The 14540-nt window shown below is 41.1% G+C and overlaps 1 protein-coding gene and 1 pseudogene across 3 annotated transcripts in view; both read right to left on the reverse strand.

The window, feature by feature from the left end:
• Positions 1–329: 329 nt before the first annotated feature.
• LOC149843939 (exocyst complex component EXO70C2 pseudogene) lies at positions 330–2745 on the reverse strand (annotated as a pseudogene). The gene has a single exon (XR_016431175.1). The product of XR_016431175.1 is annotated as an exocyst complex component EXO70C2 pseudogene (transcript).
• A 5176-nt stretch (positions 2746–7921) lies between these two features.
• The window catches only part of LOC149843940 (transcription initiation factor TFIID subunit 15b-like), a 42623-nt gene continuing 36004 nt past the window's right edge, over positions 7922–14540 (reverse strand). The window contains exons 6-7 of one of the 2 annotated variants that reach the window (XR_016430941.1): positions 8129–8299; positions 7922–8031 (exon numbers count right to left, since the gene is read on the reverse strand). Coding sequence is in view for 1 of the 2 variants with exons in the window: in XM_090000179.1 (XP_089856305.1) it covers positions 8197–8299 (103 nt within the window). In the remaining variant the exon portion in view is untranslated. Of the gene's footprint in view, positions 8300–14540 lie in introns of both variants that reach the window. The other variant, XM_090000179.1, reaches the window with a different exon arrangement.

Here is a 14540-nt window from a genome sequence, read left to right on the forward strand (position 1 = left end):
AGGAGTTTTTGCCTTGGACTATCTAAACAAATATATATTTGAGTTTCGTTAAATCAAGTAACCTGGAGCATAGTAAAGCATAGTTTACAGTAAATAGGCAAATACCAAACATATTTAGAAAAGTTCACATTAAAGCCAAAAACAACCGCAACTAAAATATTTTACAAAGGTACTAACAGGGACCTGACAAAAAGGGATCATTTATATCATGTGCGATGGTATCTCTCCCTATCATAGCCTTACAAAAATCTCGTGCTATACCAAGGATATCCGAGTTGTCTCCAGTATATATGTACATTTTCATGTGACCGAGATTAAATTAACAAAAATATGTAAATGAATCATGCAATACAAAACATTTACGTACATATTATGCCAAAAAAATTAGAACCATGTTGTAAAAAAGTAGTGAACCGAAATTTGAAAAGTTTAACCTCAAAACCTCAAACATTTTCTCTCTCTAAGATCATCACCAGCACCATCATGTTTCAATCACGGATACTACCATCATTACCCCTTCCTCTTGGTCATGGACGCAGGTGTGCCTTCAAACAACTCATCAATGAGAGTCTCCAAATCCTCAGGCCCATACTTTATGTATTTATCACTCTGCCTCCCAGCATCAAGGTACTGTCTGAATCTCCCCAAGAATGACCTGTAGGCAGGTATCACCACAGAAGATATGGACACCCTGAGCTCTGACTGCAGCTGCTCATCACTCACAACCCAAGAAGATTGAGTCTTGCGTATCTCCTCAAACATTGCATTGAATGTTTTGAATCTCTCCTTTAGTGCCACCTTTGAAACAGTTCCTGCACCACCTTTACCACCACCACCACTATGTAACCCTTCATCTCTAAGACACCCCAAAACCTTCCCCCAAGTCTCCCTTTGATAGTTCTTGTGGTACTGCCTCAGATCAGAGGACCTCTTCCTGTACCAATCATCACCAAGCAAACTATATATTTCTGAACCCTTCACCTTCTGCACTATATACCTCCAATTATTCATCAAGAATATCAAGCTCAATGCCAGGTCTTTATACAGTTTAGATTTGGCCTCTAGGTTGGTGTCAAGCAACTCCATCACAACCACAATTTGCAGTGAGAGAGCCGACTTAGACTCGTCCCCGCTGCCGTCTCGTCTCGGCCGGCACGCCTCGAAAGCATGCTCCAGTGTCTCCTTGTACTCGCAGGCCAGCTTCAGGTAGTTCATGACGTACCGGGTCAGCGGATGAACCGCCCCACCCGGTACGGGCGTCTTGGCCGAGTCTCCGCGTATGGAGGTCTCCAGCTCGGTGAAGATGCCGACGACGGCCTCCCGGATCTGCGATCTCACTGAGTCTATCTCGAATCGGATCTCTGAACACGGGTCTCCAGCGAAGAGCTCGTCGACGAGCGGCCGGGCTTCCCGGAACGCCTCGTACATGTCGAGGAACTTGAAGAGGCGCTCAGTGCTCCGGCGGGTCATGGCGACGGCCTCGGCGAAGTTGAGGAGGTGGATCACGACGCCCCGGGCGAGGTTGGCGAAGAGGGACTGAGACACCTGGGGAGACTCGGAGAAGACCGAGTCGCAGAGACGGCGCTCCCCGGAGAGGTAGATGCCGAGACAGCGGCGGAAGGCTCTGACCCACTTGACGATTTCCGATTCTAGGGCGTCCCACTGCATTTTCTGCACCTCGTCTATACCGATTCGCTCGAGACCCATCTTCTCCGAGATGGCTTCCTCCAGAAAGGCCTTGCGGGAGATGCTGTAGACCTGGCAGCATTCCGTCTCGTATCCCGACTCGATCATTATCTTCGATATCTTGGCGAGAATCGCCACCGTCTCGGGTGAATACGGATCGGAAGGGACCGAGTCGGCGAGGTCCGTGGCGGGGATCGACCAGCTATCGTCGGCATTGGCGTTGACGGAGTTGGTAGCCGGGAGATCGACGGATTCTCGGTCCCCGTTGCCGGAATTAGATGGTTCTTCGAGGATCGACCGGAATTCCTCCTCGAGGAACGACATCGCTCGCTGAAGGAGGGCCGCCACTTTTCCGGAGACCGGAGAGCCGCCCGATTCCGGGGAGGGGAGTGCCTGAACCATGGAGCGGATGCGCGCCACGAGGACGAGGAAGGCGCCGGAATCGCGGCGCCAATCTATCTTCTCGGCGCCGGACTCGTACCTCGTCATCTTTCCGGCGAGGCAATCGACGAACTGCTTGACGCATTCCGGGATATCGGGGTTTCCGGCCGAGGGAAGGCCGGGGAGGAGCGCGTCGAGCTCCCCCGAGACGAGATCGAGGCGCCCATCTTCCCTTTCGTGCCTCTCGTTCCCTCTGTCGTCGTCGTCGTCGTTGCGTTGGTGTTTCTCCGCTTCGGGGTCGACGTTGTCGCCATTGAACGACGCGGATCGAAGCGGCGATTTCTGGTGGTGGTGGTCGTCGTGATCGTCGCCGTGAGCAGTCGGGGAGGATTTCTCCGACGAGTCCATTTGGGGTGGTGACGGTGGTAGTGGGGATTGCTCCTTTCTTTCAGTCTCTACCTTAGCACAGAACAGGAAGGAAAGATGGCCATGAGAGAGAGAGAGAGAAAGGAATGATGGTGATGGGTAATGGAAGGAATGGTGATGGGAAATGGTGGGGAGTGATTTAAGGAGAGAGAATGGAGGAAATTGAAACGGTCTAAAGAGACACCTGCCACCGGAGAGAGAGAATGGAGGGAATTTAGAGAGAGGAGAGGGAGGGAATTTAGAGAGAGGGTGTGGACTACAAATTTGGGGGTGGTGTTGGTTTTTCTTTTAATGGGGAAGGCTGTTGACCCCCTGGGTTAGTGGGCAGCCACAAGCTCTTCCTTCTACCCTTCTGCATGCAAAGAATTACTCCTTTCTTTGTTATTTAACTTTACCTTTCACTTCGTTTACGAGAAAAGGCATAACCTACACACCACCAATTTACATTTCTATGTATACGGATACGGATACTGATACGGATACTGATACGGATACGAGACACGAGACACGAGACACGAGTATGTAATTTTTATCAAAACTATGACTAGGGATCAGCAGCTCCTTGTTCAACTCGGCTCTGCTCGTGAGAAGTTTGGTTCAGCTTGAGAATTGAGCTCAGCCAGCTGAGCAGGAAGATGGCAAGCTCGGCTCAGCTCATTTTATATATTATATATTGTACACATATAATATGTATATAAAATATGTTTTATACATGTATTATTTATACACTATGCACTATACATATAGTTTATAGATTATCAAGCTTTAAAAGAACTTTTAAAAATAACTTTTTTTACAAAACCAGCCAACTTGTGATTGGCTTGTAAAGCTCCGTTCATAAGGTGTACCCTTAACGAGTCGTGCCAGAACTGCTCAATCTTGGCTCCTTTGGATCCTTTGTCTGAGTGTCATCCCGTGTCTCCTACGTCACAGGGATTCTTCAACTTGCCCTCGTGTTGTGTCCGTTTGTATACTATTTTTAATAGAAAAATGCACAAAAATGGCGTGTCTCGTGTCCTTTTACCCATGTTCTTGTGACAGCATGTCTCCTAAACAACGTGCAGCTGTGACCGATTATTGCACAGACACCCTTGCCAATGTTGCCTTTTGATTTCTTCCATAGGCCTCAAGGATGTCAACCGCACAAGTTTGATTCAGAAATTCAGATAACCGCAGCTGTAATTGAGGCTTGGGGTCTTGAAGTCCAAATCAAACAAAAATCTGATCAATCTAAGCTAATTTTTGCATTGCTCCTGAGGTAATTAATTGAATGAATCTGGATCTAATGAATGGCATTGATCCGATCACAAGATTAGATTCTACAACATCTGAAGTTGAAGTTGAACCCTCACACATAGTAAAGGTCTTAGAAGTAAACAAAAGAGGTGTAGAGTAAGAGATAAGCAAGCTTAGAGCTGATGGCTTCAAATATCATCAGATTTCAAGGCTTCAATTTGGGGATGCAAATAAACTGAGTTTTACTCCTGAAAAGGTATGCAGCAACAAGGCTCAATTAATAGAATTACCCAAGTACTGAACACTAAGCACGAACACAACCCATTGGCTAAGTAGGACTGCAAGTTTAAGACTGGGAGATCTCAGCTGGGTCTCAACCCCAAAAGCATCTAGGGTCTATGTTCAGGAGCTTTCTTGGGCCTGAATCCATACAGAACATAGTTTGCATTAAATGATCTGACAGGGTGTGTTTGATTGCAAGGATAGGACTGTGTAGAACAGTTATGTCTGGACAATTCTGGCCGAGTGCAAAGGTGTCTTGTACAAATCGAGTTTTTGTCCCAGATGTTCCATTCTTTTTTTTTTGTTGGTTTTTATCCCTAGTATTCCGCACAGCACTGCTCCAGGGGGAGGGTGAAACACTGCAAGGCACCAAAAGGTGCCCGAGTGTTCCAGGCATTCCACGAGTCCACGCAATCAAACGCCACCTCAAGAATTCAATCGATTCCAGAACCCAAGGTTTGACTGCTCCTTTTATTTGTTGGTAACATGGTTCATCACTTCCATAGTCCAGACTTTCTTATTGTTTACCATGTACAGAATCAAGGCCAATCAGAAGGTCGATACATCTAATTCAAACCTTAATCTAAAATGAAAATGCTTGTTATTATGAAAATGCAGTTAAAAAGTATTATACAATGTGTCAATCTATATCCCAGATTCCATATGATTACTCAAAAAGGGAAAATTTATGTCTTTATAGTTAATACCACCCACCCTGAATAAAGCTGGATGAAATCAAGCATGTTTTTGCTCACTAATTATATTACTTCCATTGAACAAGCACCTTTAGAAAAGCAGCACTTTGTTTTTGGATTTCTAACCCGAGGAAACCGCACCCGGCACCAAGACCTGGTTGCACTGGCTCAGCCTGCCATACCTACAGTCGTTGTGGCAAAGTAAAACTCCAAGAACCCCTGCTCTCAGGGCCTGTGCTAAACAGTGGCTTGCGGTGAGGGGTGACGCCCATGAGAATCAAACCTTAACTGCCCATCTAGCAGCCAAGGCCCCACCCCACTATGCCAAACCCCCTTGGGGCTTAAGAAAAACAGCAATTGCTAAGCATTTTTTGACAAATCCACAAGCCGTGCAACCTTGTAAGACGCACAACCTGCTGCCAACCAGTCACCTAATGAAGAAGCGAATACGAGAAGCGATGCATGAAATGAGTATTTAAGAAATGCCTCTATACATGAATAATGAAGTGCCTAAGAAGCACACGAAGTGACAATGGAAGTGAGTAAAAAGGTGAACAAAATCGTTGAAACCTATAATTTAGTTTATATGCATCCTTTTTAAGCTACTTACCAGAAAACAAAATGCATCAAGGAGAACGCCATTTGATAGGTGACATTCTATACACCACATATTTGGTTTCAGCCCAAACCGATACTAGAAACAGATCAAATCGTAGATTCTCTTCCACTTAAACCAATATAAAATAATGCATCATCTCAAATTTGTTTATACATGCAGCCATTTTAGTAGGATTTTAAAGTTGACTTGAACTAAAAAAACTAAACAGGTTTTTAATGATATACATGTCTTTTGCACCAAAAAACTAATCAAAAGATTGATTTTAAGCAGAAGCTTAACATCAATACACCTTAGACTAGGCTTAACCCATACGTTTCCAGTATGCTAGCAATGCATTCCATTCATTATTTTTCTTCAAATTGCTGCCCTTAAGGCCCTATTTGAAAGCCGGAGAATTGAGAGGGAAACAACCTTTCCATGTTATACTGTCATTGACTAAATATGATGTTACCACAGTGCAATGTTAGGGAGTTTCTAAAAACATCCTCTTGTAGGTGTTGCAATGTGGTGTGGAGTTACCAACTCAACCACCTATAGTGTTTTGGAAACACCAGCGAAACCCGAACACAAGAGGTCAACTAATGCACTATTGCCAAACAGTAAACAGCGTCTGGAAAGACCACACACGTCAAATATAGTTTTTCACACAACGCTGCCAAAATATGTTGTAGGGAATGGAGTTGGCAATCCTCTAAGAAAAGGTGTTATAAACGTGGTGTTCAGCTGCCAATTCCATCACTAAACCAGTGTTTTGGCAACATCACTCCCAAACTACAAGTATTGGAGAAATCACAACGCACTGCTCTTAAACAGCAGTGTTGGGAAAGCCACCATGCACCTCCAACTCAAAGCTCCTTGCAAAAGAAATGAAACTTTATTTTCATTTTTTGTCAAATATGATTTTGACAAAATACAACACCACCAAAATATGGTGTTGGACAAAATGTGGTGTTAGAGATGAAGATGCCAAAAACACCCTCTCATGAATGGTGCCAAAATGTGGCGTTAAGATGCCCATTTCATCTGGGGACACCACAGCTCCAAAGAATACTCTGTTTGGCAGCCTTGCATGAGGTGGAAACACCGCTATCTCCATGCACTGCTAAAATGTGGTGTAGATGATGGAGTTGCCAAAAACATTCTCTGGACAATGGTGTTGAAAAGTGGTGAATAACTCCATCCCTAATACAATGGCTTGGCAACACCACTGACCCCAAACAGCAGAGCACATGAAAGCACCGCGGAAACCACAACACACTTCTGACTCAAGGCTTCCAAACAATCAAAGGGTGATGGGGAAACCGCATGACACCTCCAATTCAATGCTCCCAGAAAATAAAGAGTTCCGTATATCCTAAACTTATCCAGCAGAAGGATAAATTGAGAACATGAACTAGTAAAATCCAACTTATAAAATTTATCTATTTTTCGATAAATTGGTGGGTCCAAACATCTTTTACCATGGAAGCAGAACACTACAATGGCACTTTCCAGCAGCACGAGGAATCAAATCCAGAAGCAAAATTCAATGTCATTTAGCCTTCCTTACCAAGTGCAGTAAACGAGAAAAACTTGTGTGGGTCCATTTTCCAAATCAAATGTCTAGAGAAATCCATTCATAACGAATCTGAATCCTACCTCCACTCCCACATCAGTGAGCTCCTCAAAACATTGCAGCTCTGGCAATTGTTACACAATCAAACGCCAAAAACATCATATCTACAAACTGTTACACATCCAAGCATAAAAAAGGTTGTGAAAAAACAGCACCAAGTAGTTTCCAGTCTTCCACATCCCATTTCCCAATCGTAGACAAGCAGCTTGAACCTAGATCTACCCAGTATTTTGTGTCCATATAAATCACATTATCTCCAAAGAAATACCAATCAGATATAAGGAGGTTGGAAGGTTAGCATGTTATGGATAGAGCTGATGAATAAGGAGCCACCTCTTGGCGTCACCTTAAGCATATCCAGAACCAACACCTAAGAAAGCTAAGATTTGAAAAAAGGATAATAGAAATATGCTAATGAGCCACAGATGAGCAAGCAGGTTACAACATAACGTTGGCCAAACACACAAAGGGTAAAAAGACCAATGCCAACCCCTTCCTGCCCCTCTTTGTTTGAAAAACTACTGTTGAATTTGTTGCAGAGTCAGAGACGGGTTCCTCAGCCAACACTAGCCAGGAATCCAGACCAAAATTAATTTTTTAACGTTCTCCTCATAGATGATGATAGTGGTGGCTAGTATATTAGTTTATCAGGCATTCATCCGCCTTCCCATCCTCTGTTTACTAACGACCCCATACAACAAATTGAAGTCTCACATTGTCAAACATCTTTTGAAGCTCCTAGATGTGTTATAAGTTTGTCTCCTCGCAGAAGATGGTGGTAGCTCGTGGTGTATACTAGTTTAGGCATTCATCCTCCTCATCCTCTGTTACTAACGATCCATACAACAAAATTGATGTTTCACATTGTCAAAAACATCATTGGGAGCTCCTAGATGTTCAAAGTTGGCATGCACAGATTAGTTAAACAAAGATAAGCAACATGAATGCATGCATGCAAAATGCAAGAAAACACAGCAGGCATGTCCATACATAAACACAACACACATACGCAATATACTTAAAAAATCAGCACTCACCTGAATATCTCAATTCTCAACCTAAGCAGCACATTCGAGGTAATCCACTTGCCTCTAAAAAAATATCCACACATAGCCCATTAATCTCAAGCTAAAGCCCCTCCAAAATGAAAAGGAAGTCGGTTTGCTCTGATTGATGTGCCCAACCTACCTTAAGTACAACTTGAACATGAAATAAGACAAACTTTCTTAGTACACATGAATAAGTGCTTAGATGTTTTAGTAAGGCCGAGAACGCTGTCCACCATGCTGGTGCCTATCAGGCCCTCCACCACCACCATCTCTATAATTATCTCTCCTTCGGTCTCCACCACCTCTACCCCTGATCAGACAGATGAAACCACAATATTTACACTTGATTTTGGGACGGAGAAAGGCTTCAACCAAGTAATGAAGAATGTATGGAACATAATTAACAAATCAAAATGGCATAAAAATTGTCCAGGAGATTTTTCTTTTTTCTTTTTTTTTGAGGGAAATGTCGAGGAGAAAATTAACCAGCTAACTAGTACTCTTAGCAACAATAGAAATAATCCGCAGCATCAAAAGCAAGCACTGAAATAGACCATCCAAATCAACAACCAACTTGCCAATCACCATGTGAACATTTAAAATGCAAACATAGAACATGTTTTGTCATCATGGATTAGCCATCCAATTACTAATTTTTGTAAAAAGGTCAACCTTATCCAAATTGCTCAATTGAAAGCCAAGAATATGTGCCAACACACAAAAAGGCCCAGATACAAGACAGATTAAATTTGGTACATCAACACTATCTCCAGGAGTATGCATTCTATTTTGCATACCAAACACACTTTTTGAGAATAACCTAGGATGTAAAACCAGTGGATCCAACATGTCTCGCTGTAAGCTGAAAGATTTTTCCATATGATCTGCACAACAAAATCTTGATCCAGAAAACCTTTCCTTTTATGAGCTTAGGATTACACCAGGAGCTTTAACGGGTGGACAAACCCAAAGGAGTAAGAACTCAATCCATGGTGTGATTGGCAGGTGTACACCAATTAAAGTTTGTACTAATGTGCACTCATTAACAACCTCTTTCTCACTCAAACTGATGCCATAGATGCTGATGCTGAGCATCTCGATCATCCCAACATATGCGAGGAGCTGGAGGACGATCCACCATTGACAACCCGATACGAGAAAACATACTCAAGAAGATCCAAGATAAATGACTCATTTAGGTCCAAACGGATCTCAAGGGTAGTTTCATCATTATACATCTATTGATTTTCTGAGATATCTGTCAAATACATCTTAAAAAATCCATTTTTATTTTTTGGTTTCATTTTTGTGTTTTTTGAAACTACACAAAAGACATTGGTATTCTTACGGATCCGGATAGTTCTAGTGCCCTGTGAGAGCTGTTTGTGGCACTAGAGGGTGTAGTAGGTTTATTTGGTAGATTTTTTATTTTAGATCTAGATCTGGATCCATTTTTTTATAAATGCCTCCATGTCATACGGATGCTTGTGATTGGGCCTTGAGTGAGGTGATCACTAAGTGACCCACTATGAATCAACCACCACATCTCAAGCCCATTGGTTCTTTTAGAAGTGTCACCCATATGGAGCTTTACTCTCTCTCTCTCTCTCTCTCTCTCTCTCTCTCTCTCTCTCTCTCTCTCTCTCTCTCTCTCTCTCTCTCTCTCTCTGGTGGCTCTCCATTAACCAGCCAAAAGGAGAGTAAGACAACTTTCAAAGGCTGCCCCCTCATTGGCCTCACGGAAGGTGGCCTCCCAAGAGACCAATGAGAGCCACATCCTCTTCCAGCCCCATTAAAGACTCCCCAAAAAAACGTGAATGGGGTCTTTTGTTGAACCTCTGAATTCATGGAGAAAACGTAAAATCTTGCGAAGCTTTTGGACCTTGTGACGAATCGGTGAACTAGTGAAGTTGTTCATGTTGTGTGTGGCAATCTTGAACATCCTGTGGAACTTGTTGTGGCTGCATCGTGTATGAGAGCTTGAGAAGGTGCCAAGTGACATCTTGCGGGGTTGGGTGTGACCCCCAGTCCAGTCAGCTAGAGTTGTGCGCGAACACCTGCTGCACATGTCAAGATCCGAAGACATTGTTCATCAAAATCATTGTTTCCCCATTCCGGACTGTTGTTCAGCTGTCCAGCTGAGATGTGGAAGTTGTTGAGCGAGCCTGAAGATCTCTCACTGATACAAGACACTTTTCTGCAGCCTTGAATGCTTGTATTTTATATCCCCATAATTTGTTTGTAGTTTATTATAGAGCTGCTCGTAGTTTTGATTGGCTGCTACAGATTGACGGCGATTATTATATGAAAGTGTTGAGATTTCTTAGGTTTTTGCGAAACTTCACATTGCTGAAGCATTGTTGTAGGATTGTGCTCAAGTTATTTTGAATGTTGTTGTATGTGTATAAGTTGAATCTTGTTAACTAGAGTGTTTGCTGATATTAAATCCCCTCAGAATCATGGTTAACTGTTAGAGATTTACAAAAAAAAATTATATAAATTTCTCTGAATTTGTTTCTCGTTGTGTGACATCCTAAAAATCGCTGGGAAAGAGAAAGCACGCTGATAGCGTCTCCCCTTTTTTTCTGGTTTTCGTGCATGTTCGTAACACAATCTAATTGAGCTGCCTGTGCCAACTCCTTGGCCTGCTATACAATCAGGCCCACTGAATCCAGTTGGTTCGAGCCTGCAAAGATGCCCAGCTGAATGGTATCACTGTCGACATTCTTGTCATTGGTCTGCTGCGTCCGCTCGCAAAATCAGATTTAAGATTTCCTATCAACTGCTCGCTAAGTCCAACCCTGTTGGGACTGACTTGGCAAGATCTGAACTTCCTGTTGTTGTGTGTTGATTAACGTTGTGGTGATTTGTTTTCCTATTCAGCACCGATTATCGAAGTGCCAAGTTTATTTGTGATATTTCAATTCGATGGAAGTTGGAGAGCGGAATATTGGAGTGTTCTTTTGATGTAGGGTGTGTGTGTGTGTGTGTGTGTGTGTGTATATAATAGGCGACGTGCATGCGAACAGATTCGCTCTTCACATCGAATCTGAAATTTATTTTAAAATTCTACGACTTGTTTTAAAACTCAAACCGCTTTGCCGTTAGAATCCAAGGTGCAGGTGTGTTTGGGAACCAACCTTGTGAAACTCAAGCACCTAAAGGTAATCTTCAAAATTGGTGATCTCGTTTGGGTTACTTTGCCTAAGGAATGAATGCTTAATGACATGCACGAAAAATTAGCACATAGGTGTATTGGTCATTATAAAATTACTAATGTTATCGATGATAATGCTTACCGGGTTAAATTGTCAAGTCATTTCAAGACTTTTGATGTCTTCAATGTCAAGCATTTGGAAAAGTACCATGGAGGAATGCTTGAGAAAGACCAGGCTCCGAAAACGAAGCCTTTCAAACCTAGGGGGATGATGCAGAGCATCTAGATCATCCTCCACCCGGGATGATCAGGATGCACTGCATCATCCTTCCCAAGTTCGAAAGGCTTTGTCCTTAGAGTCTGGTCTTCCTCAAGCGTTCCTCCACGGTACTTTTTCAAATGCTTATCAATGAAGACATCAAAAGTCTTGAAATGATCTGGCAGTTTAACCGTGTAAACATTATCATTGATAACATTAGTAATTTCACAAGCACCAATACGCTTATGTGCTAATTTTTCATGCATGTTATTAGGCATTCGTTCCTTAGTCAAACTAACCCAAACAAGATCACTAGTTTTGAAGATTACTTTTTAGCATAACTAGTCTTGTACTTACCAATGCTTGATCGTGAATATCATGCAAAAAGAAAACACAATCTTGGACAATTATTCAAAATAGGACCAACAACAGGAATTAAAGCCTAATCCGCAGGTGAATACACAGATTAGATCCGTACAAAATAGTAAAAGGACTAAAACCAGTGGATCTATTAACAGAGTTATGATAAGCAGACTCAACTTGGGTAAGTATCTAGGGTCATGACTTAGATTTATCGCCTAATAAAGCTCTTAGTAGGTTACCTAAAGATCTATTCACAACTTCAGTTTCGCAATCAGTTTATAGATTATGAACAATACTAAAATGCAATGATGTAGCTAATTTCTTTTACAATTGCCTTCAAAAATGACCTACAAACTTAACATAACTATTCGAAGTTATGGTTTTAGGAATACCATGTAGCTTACAGACTTCTTTGAAAAATAAATTTAATGTGTGAAGCATCTATAGTTTTTCTACATGAACCTAATCATTTTTGTGTACCTATCGACCATAACAAAAATATAATTTAACATGTGATGTTTTATGTAACCCTGGGACAAATCCATAGTTATATCCTACCAACTTTTTTCTGAAATTGCTAAGGATAAATATAATCCTGCATTTGTAACACTACCCTTAGCTATGTGACAAGTATCACATTTCTCTACAAATCTAGTCACATATTTTCTCATGTGTGGCAAAAAATATGTTGAAGAAACTAATTGCATAGTTTTATCTCTACCAAAGTCACCTTCATTATGCAAATCTGAAATAAGCCTAACTCTAAGGGAACAATCTTATATGCAAAATTCATCATGCTTTGCTTCATTTATGTCACTAACAATTTTAGAAAAATAACCATCACTAGAATAAAAAGATACACTCTTCAAAACCCTACACAAACATTTTCATGGTAGAAAGAAAAGACCTTTTCTTACTTAAAGCATCAATCTTTTCCATCTTTGTGATTCAAAACAAAATTGACCTCTTGCAAATATTCTACCTATTTAGCTCTAAGCGCATTCAATTTATGTTGACCATTTATGTATTTGAATGCTTCATGATCAATATACAAAATGAATTCCTTATATATGACGTGATGTCTCCAATGCACTAGAGCTCTAACAATGGCATAGAACTCCTTATCATGTATTTCAGTTTGGCTTCATTAAGTTTCTCACTAAAGTAGGCAATGGGTTTGCCTTCTAGACTCAAGTCAACACCTACACCAACATTTAATGCATCACAAGACAACTCAAATGTAAGCTCAAAACTCGGCAAAGCTAAAACAAAAGTAGAACATAATTGAGCTCTCAATAACTCAATAGACTTTTGGGCTTAAGGGTTATGCTGAAAAGTTTTTCCCTTTATGCAATCGGTCAATGGAGCAGCAATGCTACTAAAATGTGGTATGAACCTCCTATAAAACGATGTTAACCCATGAAAACTCCTAACATCAGTAATAGAGTTTGGCACTAGCCAATCTATAATGGACTCTACCTTAGAACGGTCGACAAAAATATCCTTCCAGGACACAACAAATCCTAGGAACAAAACCTCAATAGTTAAGAACATGCATTTATCAAATGATGCATAGAATTGCTCTTACCTGATCATGTCACAGACAAACCTCAAATGATGTACATGTTCATGCTCATTCTTACTATAGATGAGTATATCATCGAAATAGACTACCAAAACTTTTCCTATGTGGCCTAAAAGTTTGGTCCATGATATATATATATATATATATATATATATATATATATATATATATATATATATATATATATATATATATCAAACCTGATAAGGGTATTTATGTAAATTCACATATTTTACGCATATTCTCACTTGAGAATGTGGTTGTACATTTTTTTATTTTTCTTTTGTTGTATTTTGTTTTTTTGTTTTTTATTTTTTACTTTTGAATCTTTGATTTGATGTGACATGAGGGAGCCGCAATGCACATGTTGGAGCCCCCTCCAACGGTTAGATTTCTAACCGTTAGAGGGGCTCCAACGTGTGTATTGGAGCCCCCCATGTCTCCAAGGTATTATAAATAGGGGTGATCCCTTTAGTTTTTTCCAATCTTTTGTAAAGCCCCATTTGGGACCCAATATAGTGAAGTTCATGTTTTTTATGCCCTTGTGCATGTGTATATGTGCCTTTGTGCACTTGTGAGAGTTCTCCTTTGTGCCTTTGTGCACACTTCATATTTCTAGCATTGTGTTTATACACAAAGTCTCTTTTTATAGAGATTTTCACATGGTATCAGAGCAAGGTCGTTTGGAGAAAGAAATTTGTGTTGTTCTTCACAATCAAGTGCCTCGAAAAGTGTGCTTTCAACTTTTTGGTGACTGGCATGAAGACTCTCCTCCGTCCAATATTTTAGAAGATTACTACAACAAGATTTAAAATCTTATTGTTGTACGTATTCTTTTTTCGCATCTTTCCTCTCTTATGGGTGAAAAAGACTCTCATTTCTCTCTTGGGTTTAAGCTTAATGCCTCCAATTATCACGTATGGGCCGAAAACATGGAAGCACATATTAAAGGAAAAGACTTTTGGGGTTACGTTCAAGGCTCAATTCTGAAACCGGAGCCTAAAATCACTTTGGTTGAAAAGGGTAAATAAAAATTCGTGAGGGAGATGAACGGACCAAGGCTCTTGAAGAATATAGCAAAAAACGAGTGGAAAATGAAGAACTTGCAAATCTTGTCATGGATCTTATCCTCCGTTGAGACAAGAATCAATACCAATATTATAAATTTCAAAAAGGCATCTCAAGCA

Source organism: Nuphar pumila, chromosome 3 (assembly GCF_984573655.1).
Source record: "Nuphar pumila chromosome 3, dmNupPumi1.hap1.1, whole genome shotgun sequence".
Taxonomy (NCBI): domain Eukaryota; kingdom Viridiplantae; phylum Streptophyta; class Magnoliopsida; order Nymphaeales; family Nymphaeaceae; genus Nuphar; species Nuphar pumila.